This window comes from Euprymna scolopes, chromosome 25 (genome assembly GCF_053919585.1).
Source record: "Euprymna scolopes isolate OS-2025 chromosome 25, ASM5391958v1, whole genome shotgun sequence".
Taxonomy (NCBI): domain Eukaryota; kingdom Metazoa; phylum Mollusca; class Cephalopoda; order Sepiida; family Sepiolidae; genus Euprymna; species Euprymna scolopes.
This window is the reverse complement of record NC_136506.1, coordinates 62,797,354-62,815,434: the sequence shown is the minus strand read 5'-3', so window position 1 is coordinate 62,815,434 and position 18,081 is coordinate 62,797,354. Positions and strand designations below refer to the sequence as shown.

General features: G+C 37.5%; 1 protein-coding gene across 1 annotated transcript in view; it reads left to right on the top strand.

Annotated features, from left to right (window-relative positions):
• The window catches only part of LOC145247214 (MAM and LDL-receptor class A domain-containing protein 1-like), an 80,800-nt gene that overhangs the window by 28,010 nt on the left and 34,709 nt on the right, over nucleotides 1–18,081 (top strand). Inside the window, exons 9-11 of the mRNA XM_080108843.1 lie at nucleotides 252–405; nucleotides 6,371–6,518; nucleotides 16,200–16,349. Of these exons, the coding sequence (XP_079964969.1) occupies nucleotides 252–405; nucleotides 6,371–6,518; nucleotides 16,200–16,349 (452 nt within the window). The remainder of the gene's footprint in view (nucleotides 1–251; nucleotides 406–6,370; nucleotides 6,519–16,199; nucleotides 16,350–18,081) is intronic.

Sequence of the window (18,081 nt, the reverse complement as noted above, 5' to 3'; positions counted from 1 at the left end):
GAGTTCACAGACACATAAACATCACATCCCTCTAAAAATGTTAAACGATAAGTAACAGATACACACACTTATATAGATTCTTAACAGTTAAGCAAAGTTTCATCATAAAAGATATTAACTCCACAAAAGCCCAAAATATCGGATTTGTAATTTTGAGAGAGTGATAAAGTTCCCAATAACATGAACCCATTTTCGGCTGCGTAATGATAATCTAGCTCGTATTCTATGAGGTTCTGATTTGTTGCCTTCAGGTTTTGGTACCACATGTATGGAAACAGTATGGGAGAATTACGTGTCTATCTTCGAGAGGGAAACCAAGAGACAAACATTTTCTCAAATCGAGGAAATCACGGAAAAGAATGGCACGTTGCTGATTTAGTCGTCAAAACAAGAGGAAACTTTCAGGTAACGTAAATCCGAGAGAAATCTACAAAACAGTAAATAAATTGCTTAAAAGCCAAACGCAATTGAATTTTCATAAATTAACAAACATTAGTTTTATCCTTTTTTTCTCTCTCTAGCTTTGAACTTTTGTAAATTCTTAAAATGTTTCTGGTGAAAATAAATATAATTGCATATATGTTTACAAATGACCGTAAATTGATTGCCTTAGAAATTTGAATTAGATTTACGATAAGAATATGAAATGAGATCGATTTAAAATGGCATTAACATAACATTGTAAGTAAATTTGAGAAATCAAATTATTCCACCTATTATTATAATATGCAACTAATTATGAGAAAGATTAATATTTATTTAAAAGAAATATGATTGGTTATCTGAAAGCATGCGTCGATCGATGTTTTTTCTTTTCTATTAATAATAAGTCAGCGCTGCTCTGAAGGTGTTAATAAATAACGACCATAGTTTATTAATGTTTCAAGTTAGGGTAAATATGGCTTCTATCTATACATCACATATATTTTAGTCATATTTTTTTACATATATGGATTTTCGTTAACTAACGTTTTTGTTACTATAGCATCACATATCTCATAATGAATTTAGGAAAACTCGTCCCCGGAAAACTCTTAACCGGAAAACCTGTACTCGAAAAACTTGCCCCTTTTTGCTAGGTAGGAAAACTGGTCCTTTATTGAATAAATATCGATTGAAAACACATTTTATGACCGTTCTTAAGGAAGATATTGTCTTTAAAAGAGAATACACATGCCATAATATCTTTTTTTTTTTTTTACACAGTGATCACCACTTATCAAGGCCCGGAAGCCACTCAGGGATAAGGGTTATTGCAAGTACATTACGTTAGTGTGAAGATTTGATGAAGTGTTTAATTAGGGGGGCGGTTCATTAGGAATTTGTTAACATTGGACTTGAAAACATCCAAGTTGTAGTCCGGAGGGAAGCAGGCAGACGGAACAGAGTTCCACAGGCGTGCAGTTCTAAGAAAGAAGCTTTGTTCATGGAATCCGCGTTTTGATTTAGGCACAGATATAGAGTGGGGGAAATTTTTCACAGTGGATTCAGCTAGACGGGTGTTTTTCGTGAAATATTTTTATTATTATTATTTATTTTGAAATATTTTTACTTGTTTACTGTTGTTTAAAAAAAATAAAATTTAATTATAAAATTGATTTTTCTAAGTGTTCGTTTTCTACCTAGCTTCGAAAGTTTTTGGTGGTTCAACTTATTTTAAAGAGTTTATTTAGTAAAAAAAAAAAAAAAAAAGTAATGTCGAGTGTTACTTTTGAACAAAAAATATCCGACATGAAATTATCACGTCTTAGGAGTCTCGATAACCACTCAAAAATAGAAAATACTGAGGTAGATGTAGTTTTAAAACGAGTCCCCCTCCAAAAGAAAATAAATTTGTATATTTTTAGGCAATGTCCAAGACCAAGCTACCGGAAGTAGATACGGTTGATTATGTGACGAAACCGAACGGAAAACACAAATAACGAAACCATAATTACTTTAGTTTTTAACATTTCTTGTGTTGTTACGAAACAACAAACAAAAAAGAAAACACTCTTGTATTATCAAACAATCAAACAAATATTTTATTTAGAAAATTTGGTACTTCACGGGGAACGTGGACCCTGTGTGAATGCTGTTTTTACTTAATGATTGCTCCCTCAAAGCGCACACGCAAAAGGTTTTCTTTGGTTTATTTAATCACGAAAACTTTTGAAGGTGCTAGTTAAGTCACAAAAATGGGGCGCAAAGGCATTATTTGAATATGTATGAAAAAATAATTTAACAAAAAAGTAATATTTAGTGGAGAAAATAATTAAAAAAATAAAATAAAAATAAAATAAAAACAAGCACGAAATAAAAGTATGAATCAAATTTACCTAAAGCAAAAAATAAAAATTAAAATTAAAAAAAATAAATAAATACACGCGCATTAAAAATAAAGTCTGAAAGAGATACGAAGAAAGTGAAATAAAACTCTTTGAGGGAGCAATCATTAAATAAAAACACCGTTTTCGCAGGGTCCACGTTCCCCGTGAAGTACCGAAAAATTAATTTACTTTTAGAACATTTTGTGTTCACGAAACAACAAAAGGCACTTGTACAGTATGAGGACGGCAGCCATCTTTTATTTGGTACATTTCACTAAACTCTCGCCAGGAGGCGCTTCTCGGTCAAAAAATATTTAAATTATTAATTAGTTGTTGATCCTTCAAAGTTGCTTTAATTAAAAGAAATGTTTCATTTAATTATTTATTTCATTGATTGAGATTGTCGGACTGACTTCCTCATCTTGGCGAACATATATATGGAATACTTCGAAGACATGGCCTTAGGTTCAGCTCCTTTAAAGCCCACCACGTGGTTAAGATACGCTGATGACACCTTCATACTCTGACCTCATCAGGAAGACATCTAGGCTCTCCTAGACCATATGAACTCAATAAGACCATCGATACAGTTCACAATGGAGAAAGAAAAAGATAAGCAACTGGCCTTCCTTGATATACTCATATCACGCACAGAGCATGGGTTTAAGACATCCGTATATCGCAAGCCTACCTTCACCGGACAATGCCTTAACTTCAACTCCCATCACCCATACAGTATCAAACATGGAATCGCACGCTGCTTACAACATCGAGCAGAGACAATAAGTAGCGACACCATTGCATACCACCAAGAAATGGTCAGGTTGAAGAATACCCTCCGTCGTAACAACTACCCTGATAGCATACTATCCACCAGACGTGTTAATAGTATAACAGAGGAGAATGAAACCCAAAACCTCCAACGGTCTGCCTACCATACATACGAGGCATCTCCGAAAAGAGTCAGAGAATATGTGCCCCCTACAACATCAGGATGGTATTCAAGAGCGAGTCAACACTCAGACGACACCTGGTACGAGTGAAGCCCCGCATGGAGGAGAACATGACCAAAAACTGCATATACTCCATCCCATGCAGTTGCAGAAAGGTTTACAAGGGTGAAACATGCCGCCCCCTTAAAGTAAAGGTGGAAGAACACCGAAAAGCGGTAACTAAAGGGGAGACGGAAAAATCGGGTATAGCCAACCATGTCTGGATGGAGAGGGGGGACCATCGCCCCCTATAAGATGACGTAAAAATAATAAACAGAAAGACCCACTGGAAAGTGAGAAAACTTAAAGAAACAGCTCACATGCTCGGACATAACAACCTACTGAGCAAACCAAGCATAGAGCTGAATGCAATTTGAACACCTCTGATAGAGAGAGAAAACCTTGAATAACCACATAGATTTAACATTAGCAAAAACCAACTAAGAATTGTCCTAGTGACATATGGCCGAGTGGTCCTAGACGTTGTATCAAAGTTTACAGTTACCCAAAGGTAAACCTGAACGAAGGCAGTGAAAAAGTAACATTAGTAAAAAGTAATAAAGGCTTGGGTCAAGACTCCTAACAAACGGTTCCCCAGTTCGATACAAAACACCTGATGAAGGCCGGAGGGAAAAACGGCCGAAACGTTGTGACGATAACAACCAAGATGAGGAAGTCAGTCCGACAATTTCAATCAATGAAAATACCCCATCTCAAAAATACAGACAATTACTAATTATTTATTTGTTCGAAAAAAAAATATTTTACTTTACAAAAATCCAATGTTGTTTTCATTACAAAATTGTTTATTAAAATTATATTCTCTTACACAGACTTTTCAATAAATGTTTTTAGAATTATATATTGATACATTGTTATACAATAAATGTTTTGGTTTTCAAATATTTTTCTGTTCGGAAAAAAATCTTGTTTGTTACTTATTTGCCGCGCTATTTGACGAAGAAGAACTTGGAGTTATCGCCCTCTAACAATAGCCGCCGTCTGCATACTGCAGAAGTGTCCTCGAAATAACTTTTAAACGATACCCTCCCCTCCCCATGTTAAGAATGGCTTTCGAAATAATAGCGTTATTATTTCAGCGCGGTACCAAAAAATACATAAGTACCGTGTTTTCTTTTTAGTTGTTTCGTAATAACACAAGAATTGTTTAAACTAAATTAATTCTTCTAAATAAAATAATTTCTTTCTTTGATAATACGTAAATGTTTTATTTCTTTTATTTTTGTTTCGTTAAAGCTAAAGTATTTTTTAAAATAAATATATGGTTTCGTTTTTCATGTCTTGACTCCGTGATCAAGTTTATTTTATTAAAACAAGAGTTAAAAATATTTTTTAATAAAATACTATGGGATGTGCATTCTTTTTTAAAGACAATATCTTTTTCAAGAACGGTCATAAAATGTGTTTTCAATCGATATTTATTCAATAAGAGACCACTTTTCCTACCTTGCAAAAAGGTACAAATTTTCCGGGTACGGGTTTTCCGGGGACGAGTTTTCCGGGGACGAGTTTTACGGGCACCTTCATAATCCACATGCCCTTAACTAAAAGTTGTTTCTTGCGGTATCCTCTCACATCTTTGCTTATACCTAAACAGTAACTGCTTCTTCAGCTTCAACACCTTTATATGTCACATGAAACAAGCAGAATCATTTCATCTATATGGTGTATGTTTCAAAAGTAAAACCTCTTCAATTATGCCTAATAAACTTTTGCAGGTGTGTGTGTGTGTGTGTGTGTGTGTGTGTGTGTGTGTGTGTGTGTGTGTGTGTGTGTGTGTGTGTGTGTGTGTGTGTGTGTGTGTGCGTGCGTGTGCGTTAGTCTTATTGCATATCTCTTGGGAAAATATACTTTCGGATTTAAGTGCAAATATGTTTTAAACAACTGCAAAAGTATACACACATAAATAATACATACACACAGACACATATGTGTGTGTACTTGTGTGTGCGTGTACGTGCACTTGTGTGTGCGTGTACTGCACTTGTGTGTGCGTGTGTGTGCACTGCATGCAAAGCTAATAAATCCAGAGAATTTCCACTGGCTAATGCTCAATAGTAAATAAAGCTATTTGCATTTATAAAAACATGTACAAACGTTACACTACCATGGCGATGTTTGAATTGTTAGTCATTAAAACTATGATCTCCTCGACCCAAGAAAAAGGCTCTGTTATATATATATATATATATATATATATATATATATATATATATATAAAACAAAGCTTTTTTCTATAATATATATATATATATATATATATAACTACTTCATTTATTCACATAAATTTAATATACGAAAGTATAGATTTATGCGTAAACTTAAAGTATTTACTTCAAAAGTGCTCAATACGTAGGTAGAGCTAGTTAGTAATTTATAAAATATATATGGCGATTAAGCTACACTGAATATTCTGCGTTTCATCCAACTATAGGATTCGGATATTCAGTGTAGCTTAATCGCCATATATATTTTATATATATATATATATATATATATATATATATATATATATATATATATATATATATATATATACAGGGTCGTGCAGCTCAAAGGCAAATAATGATAAAACGTAATTTTAACTTATATTTATTTCTTCTTTATTGTGTACAGAACAAAATCATTCGATGTGAGCACCCTTTGCGTCAATAATTTGGGAGATTCTCGAGCGAAACCGTGAACAACTCCTTTTTACATCCTCGGGGTCAAGATTACGAAATGCCCGACGAATGGCGGCCTTCAGAGAGTTGACACTTGGATGTGAAGTTACGTTAGACTCTCCCTCAATGACGCCAAACAGCCAATAGTCAGAAACATTCAGATCTGGGGAGCTGCTGGGCCAAATATAAATTTAGTCATAGGTTAGAAATTACGGAAGATATGTGCTGTTAAATTTAGTCCCAATTTATCTGCACGACCCTGTATATATATATATATATATATATATATATATATATATATATATATATATATATATATATATATATATATATATATATATATATATGTTTAAGATGTTTAAATTGATTTACTTTTTTCCCCCAGATTATCTTCGAAGCAATCGCTGGTTCTAGTTTTCGAAGCGACATGGCGATTGATGATATATTGCTTACTTCCTGTTCGATAATGATGGACTACAAAAACGAACTGAAAAATAACGAGTCTTCACATCAACATCACCAATCACAATCCGGTATTTCTAGCTTTACTTTATTTAATTAATTTTCTATGCCCAAATCAATATGAAACAGAAAACATAACCGAATAAAGGGTCAGTAAATAGAATGAACCCGAAATTATCAAGGCACTGATTTTACAACCTAATACATTTTTTAATTATGACTTAAATAAATACAAAGTAAATGACTTAAAATAACTGTAATGAACTTAAGGATGAATTGAATGACCTTAAGAACGACTTGAATGCTTAAAAAATATCTGGAATCCTTCAAAAACAACTTGAATTATCTGGAGAATGACTTGAATGGCTTTGAGACTGACTGGTTGTAAAGTGGGTGATCATTTTACATTAAATTAATAGAGAAAAATGATCCCCCACTTTATATCACAATAAGTACAGCATGTAGTAAGAACAAATAATACACTTTGATCTTGGCCAAGAAAAGGGTATTTATTTGCTCCCCCACCGAGAAAATTAGGCACAAGGCCGATTTTTAATGTGAGGAGTGAAGGGGAAATGGGAACCAGCTCCCCGGGGAGTAGGGGAGATGGATAGTGATAATTGGTATGAAGGGTTGCCCCTACACTGACCAAGGTCTTATATGTGGGATTTCCCCCACATAAGGTCTTTGCTTGCAGTAAGTATTTATTTGCTCCCCCACCGAGCAAATTAGACACAAGGCCGATTTTTAATGTGAGGAGTGAAGGGGAAATGGGGACTAGCTCCCCGGGTGGTAGGGGAGCTGGATAGTGAAAATTGGTATGAAGGGTTGCCCCTACATTGATCAAGGTCTTATATGTGGGGTTTGTCTACTTCGCCTCTCCTAACTAACATCCTGTCCAAGTAAGTGTTTGGATAGGAGGAAACGCTATTAATCCACGTCCACATCTCCCGCCCCGGGTGCTCAACCGGAAACCTGTCAACCAGACCGCATCTAGCCATCAGATCAGCCAGGCAGGACACGCACCTCTCCGATCCTCTAGCATCGCCTCCTACCTTATCTGTCTCGGGGTTTATGATGGCATTCCAATCCCCCATTAACACTACCCGCTTCTGAAAATCTACAAACGTGTCAAGCTGACTGAAGACCCTCTCACGAGCGGTGCTGGGCGCATGAACCGCAATCACCCGAAACACAGAATCTTTTACGCCAACATCGGCCACAACCAGCCTGCCCACCGCATCCCTATGAACAACGCCAACCGTCGCCGACAGGTTATGTTTAACCAGCATGAAAACTCCCTTCCCCTGCAGGCTGCCATATGCTGAGAAAACCTCAAAATCTCGAGCCAGTACCTGGCAGTGCACAGAGGAAATGAAATGCATCTCCTGAATCGCAGCCACATCCACTCCCAGGGACAAGAGGTCGTATCGGTGGCAAGCTGCCTGGCCCAATGATCTCAAGCCCCTCGCATTCAAACTGGCCAAATTCAAAGCCATGGTACCTACCTTAGGATGTGTCACACTCAGCTCCGAAGTCAGCTGGGGAGAGGACGCCGATGTTATGTGCCATGCTCAAGGTGGTCAGGTTTTTCATATCTTGACCTTCTCTCGCAATGCCGCCGATGTCCAAAGGATAAAGTAATTTCATGGCCCTGTAGAGTGACGGATGGACCAACACTGGGACCCTTCCCTTGCATTGTTTTGACAGTTCGTAAAGAGAAGGGTCATTTTTCTTAACCAGTTCGAGTCCCGGAAACGACCCTTCACCAGCCTGCAGCCTAGTCAAGTTGGTCTTGCAGGCCTCTGAAGTTCTGTCAGGGCGTCCGGGAAATTTGAGGGGATATTTACATCTTTCCCCTGTATCTGTTTGTAATCGAGTAGAGGGTTTAAGTTTTTTCTCTGCCGATGGGAAATGTCTGTTGCCGCACATAGAGGATCTGCATAACATAGTTCCTCGAGGGCAAGGGCTTTTAATTTGGTTGGTCTGTGAGAGGCAGAGGAATATCTCCCGTGTCTGGTGTTGGTGCGGTGTCTGGTGTTGGTGCAGTGTCTGGTGTTGGTGTGGTGACTGGTGTTGGTGCGGTGACTGGTGTTGGTGCAGTGTCTGGTGTTGGTGCGGTGACACTGGTGTTGGTGCAGTGTCTGGTGTTGGTGCGGTGACTGGTGTTGGTGCGGTGACTGGTGTTGGTGCAGTGTCTGGTGTTGGTGCGGTGTCTGGTGTTGGTGCGGTGACTGGTGTTTAGCGGTGACTGGTGTTGGTGCAGTGTCTGGTGTTGGTGCCATGTTTGTTGTTGGTGCAGTGTCTGGTGTTGGTGCGGTGACACTGGTGTTGGTGCAGTGTCTGGTGTTGGTGCGGTGACTGGTGTTGGTGCGGTGTCTGGTGTTGGTGCAGTGTCTGGTGTTGGTGCAGTGACTGGTGTTGGTGCCATGTTTGTTGTTGGTGCGGTGTCTGGTGTTGGTGTGGTGTCTGGTGTTGGTGTGGTGTCTGGTGTTGGTGCGGTGACTGGTGTTGGTGCCATGTTTGTTGTTGGTGCGGTGTCTGGTGTTGGTGTGGTGTCTGGTGTTGGTGTGGTGTCTGGTGTTGGTACGGTGTCTGGTTTGGGGGTGGAAGTGGATTTTGTTTTTAGGGGTGGTGCATGTTCACAGAGAATGGGGGGGACCTTTTCTTCCCTTTTTCTTCTTTTCTTTTTCTTTTTTATTCTTTCGAATGAACCGGGGAGAGGTGAGGTTGAGTTCTTCTCCCTCTCGCAGATTCATCCTCAGAGGAGCAGTCTTTTCTCTGCTTGATCCCTGTCTCGATTGGTGTGGGGACCGTTGGTTGTGTCTGCTCCTCTAGTTGCTGCTGCGGCTGTTTTTGTTGCTGCTGCTCCTGCTTCTGCTGAACTTGCTGCTCTTGCTGCTTTTGCTACTGCGGTAGTTGTTGCTGCAGCTGTTTCCATGGCATCGGCTGCAGTGGCTGTTGTTGTTGCTGCATTTGTAGAGGCTGCTGCCTCGATTTTGGGGCTGGTGGTGGGACGGTGGCGGCAGGGATTATGGGCTTCCGTATTTGTCTCACTACCGTGCTCCATTCCTCCACCTCACCATACTGGCTGAAGAGGCATCCTAGCAGTTCCGCAGGTATTTGGGTTGGCACATTGAATACCTGCACCAAGTCCTCTTGCCCTTGTATTCGGGTATTAATTTGACTCTCCCATGCTTTATTTCTTGGAGGGAGAGTCTCTCCATATCGTCCTTAGTGGGTAGGAGGATGTCCCACATGGTGAAGCTCCTCTGGTACAGTTGAGTACCGGGATATTAAGTTTGTGGAGGAGCCCCGCCATGTCTTCCTTCTTCATCCCCAGGAGGCGGTTTTCCGGTATATCGAAAATGGCGAGGGACAGGACTCTGCCCTCAATCGCCTCCCAGGCACTCGATATGGGTTTTATATCTGCCCCTTCTATGTATAGTCTGTACTTTGTCAGGTACAGGTCTCTATACTCTTGAGGGGACAGATGTTTTTCTGCGGTCTTCCCCCACGCAGACCCTCTTGATGGAGTTGGTGTTGGTATGAGGTCTTTGGTGGGGTTAGATCGTTTTTAGTCTTTTATGAAGGTCACCTCTGCCTGTTTATTGGCGACGCTTCCTGCCTCCCCAGATTTCTTAGTCTATACTTTTGTGGGAGTATTGCTTTTTTTTAGGGGGGGGGGCTCCCTTTTCAGTGTCTTTTGGGCCTGACGCTCCTTGGTTAGAGTCTTTTTCGGGAGCAGCTTCCCATTTTGGGGAGTCGGCCTCTTGGGGAGCATGATCTTTTTTATTTACTTTGAGAGCATCTGCCCTTTCCTTGTTTGTGAGGTCTAGGCGGTATGCCCACTCATTTTCTTGATCTGCTCCCCTTTTGGGGGAGCAGCCCTCCTGAGGAGCGCTGTCCCCTTTATTGTCCTTTTTGCCTGGCACCTCCTCCTTTTTGTGGTCTGAGTGAGATGCTATGACTGACTTTGGTTTCGCTTCCCTTTTGGGGGAGTTGCCCTCGAGTGGAGTTTTTAGTAAATTTTCCCTCTCTTGAGGAGCGTCCAATGATGTCATATCCGGGTGATACGCCCCGTCCGTAGTTGTTGTTTTTGTACCTCCTGTTGGGGAGCTGTTCTCTTGGGGAGTAGTGGCCCTCTGGCTGGGGGTATCCATATTGGTGGTCCCCTGGCTGGGTATCCATAATGGTGGCCCCTGGGCTGGGGGTGTCCGTTTTGGTTCCCTCTTCTGTTAAAAATCACCGAAAAGAGTGACGTGGAGACGACGTCCAAAGTGGGGAGCCGACATTGACGCCAAAAAGAAGTGGCACTAAAATACGGCAAGAGGAGAGAGAGAGAGAGAGTGAGAAGTTAGTGGAGGGAAGAGAGAAAGTGTTTCCGGCCCTTCCTCGCGGGAAGGTTGTAAATTATCAGCTCATATCCCCCCCCCCGCAAGGGAGTGAGGTGAGCAGAGAAAAACAGACAAAGTGGTGGTGCAGATAGAACGCTACCCAAACAAAAAGCCCGTCAGAGTGTTCCGGGCATGAAATATATCGCCAGAACAGCACTGCCTCGCGCGATCTATGTATCAGAGACAGATACTACACTTTGATCTTGGCTAAAAGGCCAAGAAAAGGGTATTTATTTGCTCCCCTACCAAGCAAATTAGGCACAAGGCTGATTTTTAATGTGAGGAGTGAAGGGGAAATGGGGACGAACTCCCCTGGGAATAGGGGAGCTGGATAGTGACAATTGGTATGAAGGGTGGCCCCTACATTGACGAAGGTCTTATATGTGGGGTTGGTATTTATTTGCTCCCTCACCGAGCAAATAAGGCAAAAGGCCGATTTTTAATGTGAGGAGTGAAGGGGAAATGGGGACGAACTCCCCTGGGAGTAGGGGAGCTGGATAGTGACAATTGGTATGAAGGGTGGTCCCTACATTGACGAAGGTCTTATATGTGGGGTTGGTATTTATTTGCTCCCCCACCGAGCAAATTAGACACAAGGCTGATTTTTAATGTGAGGAGTCTTTACTTGCAGCATTTGCCGGAACAGATACTACACTTTGATCTTGGTCAAAAAGCCAAGAAAAGGGTATTTATTTGCTCCCCCATCGAGCAAATTAGGCGCAAGGCCGATTTTTAATGTGAGGAGTGAAGGGAAAAATGGGAACCAACTCCCCGGAGAGTAAGGGAGCTGGATAGTGATAATTGGTATGAAGGGTTGCCCCTACAATGTAGGGGCCCTATATTGACCAAGATCTTATATGTGGGGCTGCCCCCAAATATGGTTTTTGCTTGCAGTATCTTCTTGAACAGATACTACACTTTTACACTTTGATCTTGGCCAAAAGGACAAGAAAAGGTTACAAAGCTAAGAACAGCATTTATTAACGACAGACCTTTGACCTTAATCAAAAAGGCCAAGTACAAAAGTGTTACGGACAGACCGACAGATCGACAGTCCGACCGACCGACCGATCGACCGACGAATCGACGGACTGATTTATAGAGTCGCTTGCATACGACTAAAAATCATGGCTGCTCTCACTCAGAATTTAGGAGAATTATGATTGAAAAGATAAAAATCTTACATAATGATTCCAACATAAAACGAATAAAAAAATGATATGTATATAGCAATGAAGTGTCCACATATAAATGATATTAACTAAGGAGGCGGGATGGAGAAAAAATTGTATTGCAATTTTAATACAACGGTTTTAATATTACATCCAATTAGATACGCCTTAAACACGTGACCACGTCTCCCCACACGTACTTTTCTATAAATAGCCAAACATTTTTAAACCCAGCAGATTAATAACCGCCTGAAGACGACTAAGGTTTCAGTAGAAGGCGCTAACGGTAACAATGGCAATATGTAACACATACAAACATTTGATTTTACTGTAAAAAGATTAATATGTAAATTGAAAAAATCAAAAAGGAATTGTTAAACACAAACTCTCCGTGCTTTTCAACAATATATGTTTAAATGAAAACTTGTTGCCTATATATATATATATATATATATATATATATATATATATATATATATATATATATATATATATATATATTGAAACAATAAAATTGCCGCCCTAAAGAAAACAACACTACAGCTTTATTTTAAAACTTTTATTGAAAAATCAATTCAGGTAACTTGATTATGTAGTAGAGCCGACATTTATTTAATTTAGCCGCCTTCAGCCCCAATCACCACCTCGATATGCGTCCGGAAATGGTAACATGCCTTTTCCAGAAGGGCCGGCGAATACTCAGCAAATGGCGACGATCAGGCTGGCGTTAGTGTTGTGAGAAGTTGTGTTGGTGATGTTCTCGACGTATGACTAAATGAAGAAGTTCAACGGTTTCAGGTCGAGGAAGGGGGGGGGCAGTGAGAGAAGGGTTCAAAGTCGTAGCATTCCTTGTGAAACCAAGCCTGAATCTCTTTGGAGTGTAAGCCGGCGCCGAGTCCTGCTGTCACACCTGGGATCTGTAAGCGGCAACCTGATGTCACCAGGAGATCATCATACTCTTCAGCACATCCAGGTACACTTTAGTGTTGATTTTCAAGTCGATTTCGAAGATGTGAGGTGGCATGATGTGACCTTCACTTAAAACACCACCAAAGACCATAACCGTGGCCGGAATCTTTCTTTTCATAAACCTAGACACGCCATCAAGTGTTGAACTGTCCGGATTTGCATTTTGAGCGTGCTGACAATGGTCCAGTTTTTATAACTTGTTGTACAGCGACATATCTACGATCTGGTTCGTTGAACATTGCGTCACTTTTATACATGATAGGAGGCTTCTATCGCCCTTGAAATGTGTACACAACTGGCCAACTAGTAGAGGGTCTGCCAAAAAAAATGAAGAAAACCTCTCTCTCTCTCTCTCTCTCTCTCTCTCTCTCTATATATATATATATATATATATATATATATATATATATATATATATATATATGTATATATATATATATGCATGTATGTATGTATAACTTTTATTTTCTCATACTTTACATTAAGTTTTCAAAAAATTGAAAAAGTCAAACAATTTTATGTCATTGCAAACTTGCAATCTTCACAAAGTAAATGCTTTCATAATTTTCTTTTCGAGGAAATATACACTGAATAGTTTATTTTTCGCGTCAACAATGTTGTTTTCGTGTTTAACACAATTTTTAAACGTTAAAAAATCTTGTAAAGAAAAAAATCAATGTTAGATTCTCAAAACTAAATAAAATAAATCATTTCATTCTGTAATATGTATTAATGAATATTCGTTAAAATAAATGAATACTTTTCTTAATTGGTATTTAAAATGATTAATAATGTACATAAAAATAATTGATATGCATAAAAATAATTAATAATATACAGAAAAATAATTAATAATAAACAGAAAACAAATTAATAACTTAATTATGCGTAATAAAAACGAATAGTTTAACCAATATACGGCATCAAGAAGTAAATTAATATTGTTTTTAATTATACATAACAAATATGTAAATAAATTATTTTTAATTATTTGTAATAAAAAATTTATCATGCGTAATAAAAAAAAACAAATAGACGAAATAAAAAATAGGATAATTTTTAAGGATTCGTAATAAAATAGTTTTGTTAAATTGTGACCTCTGACCCCGTCGAAGTCGCAATAGTCGTGATCGTCTTCCTTCCGAGAGCTCTTTACAATATTCCTCCATGCCGCAGGCCTCGTTACCGGGTTGATATGCTGGTGTCCGCTGAAAATAATTAGTTTCTCATGCAGGCCAAAAGAAGACACACTCAGATGTTTCTAATCTACTCAAATTAATTCACGAAATTTACAAAGTATGTTACATATGTACAATTTTTCAGTTCGATCTCATTACAAAAAACACTCCTGAATCTTACCCTCCGTGCTCTACAGTGGCGGCGGTCGAGGGGTGGCGTCTCTTTGGACAGTGTTTACTTGTCTCAGGATTCGGTAACAATCTGAGATTTTTGGCGCGGGCATTTCCTTATATTTCGAGGAAGGAGTTGGTTCGGGGTAAGCCGCCAGTCCAATTATCGATCAGCACGTCATTCCGGGAAAGTCCCGATGCCTTGCACGGCCCAAGAATCTGTTCAAACGATCAGATAGGTTGACACTTTGATCTCCCCACGTCTGATTTTGTACTCAAAAGCCAGACGTACGTTCAAGTTTCAAAATGACATCCCTTGTCATTTTGAAAACTTTAACGAAATATAATTTTTCAAAATAACATCCCTTGTCATTTTTCCAAAATAATAAAAAGTATATGTCTGTTTTACAAAAACACAATAAATTCATCCTTTCAGCAAGGTTACCCACCGCTGCTCGGACACCCAATAATGCTTAACAGTTAATACCAGCATAGTTGCCCGCCCTTACCCAGTGTTTCGTGGGTCTCAATCTCCCCCAATGGGGAGCTCTACCGCTCCCAGAGGCGACCACGCCACAAATATGCGTAATAAAAAGTCAATGAACGATTTTATCAATTCGTAGTTTGTAAAAAAACTTGAAAACGAAAATTAGTGTCAGTATCGTTTTTGAAAAAATAAAATTAAAAAAATATTTTAACCAAAAATATGTGTGTATATATAATTTTAATTTAGAACTCATTATACATCAATTAGGGTTTAACGTAAAAAAATCGCCGAAGTTATTATCGAATAATAATAATAATAATAATAATAATAATAATAATAGTAGTAGTAGTAGTAGTAGTAGTAGTAGTAGTAGTAAGAAAAGTAAAAATTGTTATTACAAAATGTGTGACAATTGAAATTCTAATCATGACTAATTTTTAAGAGTATTTTATAAAATACAGAAATAAAATGCAATGCATTATCCGACTAATTTATCACACGTTGTATGCCATCCATGTAAATACTCAAGACGCACTTAGCCAGGAGCAATATTACACCCCTTCACTGCAAAGGTTCCTAGAAGTCAGAAAACTTTATACCCTGTTAGTTTCATTCCCCGGACAACTTGACTTTGGAATTCCCCCCCTGCTCCCAGTTCCCTCGACTGTATCAACATGCAAATATTTGAATGCAATATGAGCAAAAATATTTTTGATTACTTTGTATGAAAAATAGGAAAATAAAATAAAAAGAAAATCGTATATATCATGTTTGTATCTGTGTACATTTCTTTTCCGATCCCGACTCAAATCAGGGTGTTTTTGTTGTTTTTAATAGAATGTAAAACTATTCGTTTCAAGAAGGAGAGTGTACAGTTTTGGATGAGTGAGTAGGTTAAATGGATAAAAAAATAACCTTGCTTAAATAATAGTGTAGGGTATCATTCCAAATGCATTGTTCATGGCTAATAATCAGCTGCTAATGTATTTTCATAGACACATTTGATTGTCCAAAATATTTACCTAATATTAGGATATTCGAGCAATCCAAATAAATAATTTAATATTTATTCTTAGCAAATATAGTTGTTTATCTTAAAGCTGAAAAATACCAAGTAATGCATCAATTTATCCTTTACTAATATCGTAAACTGCCGTTTCGGTCATTATTGAGAAATAGTTAAATCAATAAAACTGTGAAATAATGGAGTGTTCTTTGATCTCATACTATAATCAACATTTGATTTTAAAAAAATTTCACATAGCAGTATTTATTTTTGGGTTAAATATAAAACACATTACTTTTGCTTTCCTCGTTTGACTCAACGACATTGCTTAAATTTATTTTGTTTCAATCAAGAAATCTCTTTCTCTTGCAGATCTGTTAACTTCTCAAATTTGTAACTTTGACAGCAACCTGTGCAACTGGACACAAGCACAATTTGATACGTTTGATTGGTCACAACAGTACGGTCCGACTCTGACAATGAACACGGGTCCTCCGTGTGATCACAGCAATTGTCATACGGGTACGTTGAAAGAATGATACATGATAAAAATAAATGTTTCCCTTTTTTTTATTCAAATTATAAATCCTATTGACTATAGATAAGATGGATAAGATGTTTATAAGTTAATTAACTCTTCGAACAAAACAGTTTTGCACTACTGTAATGTTCCTTTACTAGAATTAAAATCGATTAAATAATTCTAATAAACATTGTGTCTAGAATCTTCATTTCAAAGTTGATCAAAATCCATTATATAATTCTGATGCTGGAAGCTAACAAACATTTAAGCGGTTTTAAAAATAATCGGTGACTAATGACTTCACAGTTAATAGACAAATTTAATGTAAATCTGAAATATTCCAATTTTCAAATCGATTATTGTACCAATAATAGGCCTTTTAAAAGTTCGTAAAAATAATCCATAGGAACTGGAAATTGTGAAATATGTATCATTTTAATGGCTTAAAATATCACATGAGATAGAAAAGGTTAGTGAGTAAAACTTTGACAGCATTTTTCGAGCCCTGGACAAAATCATTTCAAGTGGAGAAAACGAGAAACGAATAGCAAATCAGACAATCACCCCAAATTTACATAAAATCTGTTATATTCAGTAAATTAGGAATTAGGGATATAGATTAAGATTAGTTTAGATAGAGGCGGACTTGAATTGATATAACATCAATGAAAACGCTTTACTTCCTGATCGTATGATCTAATGAACAAATGTTTTGATGCAGATGTATAATGGTATAGATTACTTATGGAAGAAACATACAAGAATAACAATCTATCCCTTACAATTAAGTAAAAATTTCCATTTATATAGAAACAGGTGCGCGTTAAGCAGTATGAGATTACCATGATAAATTTAGTAAGATGGAGAAATACATGGGGTTATATTGATTTATAATATATTATGGTGAATTAATAAGATTATAATCTTTATAGTATAGATCTATTAATCTGTTAACTTGAGGATAGCTAAATAAATTTACTACAAATTAAACTGGGTAAATTGTTGTGAAGCATGAACAAATATTTACTTTTGGCAAATCGAATTCCATTCATAAATTTCAAATTACTCGAAACATTCTTCATTATTCAATGAACCAATTCATCTTGTTACGTGTTATTCTCAGGTGACTTTTGGCCCTGATTAGCAGTGACCCATTGGTAAAATAAAAAAAAATAAAAATGAAAGTTCCTTTTTGCTGAACGAAACTCACTTAAGCGCCGTTCATTCAAATAATAAAACGTTCTCTGAGATTATTTTCAAGTTTAATTTGATCTTTATTAAATGAGGTATGTTATATATCGGAATGATGTGATGGAAAGAGAGACAACTTCCGTTTTGTTTTTATTCCTCAGTTAAAGAACACATTTTTAAAGTCTACTTCGACCTGCTCTCAATCGCTTTGCTTAGAAAATATTTTCTTGATAATGTCACTTTTTTCATTTCCTGTTTTCCGTTCACACGTTTTGTCAGATTTGACCTTGTGACCTCGCCAGACGACAAGCTGCTAAATCTTCCCTTGAACTGTTTCAAAGTACATTCAATAAATTACAAGTGGAATAGTATTTATTTAATCTACGATGAAATATCGAACCTTCGATATACAACAAACGAGGATGGAGAGGAAGGAAACAATACTTTGTACTCGATTTCTAACAATGATGACTATTAAAAATAAAATTATCTTCTTTTAATTTAAATCTCCAATTTGTGTGTTTTTATTGATTGTATTGG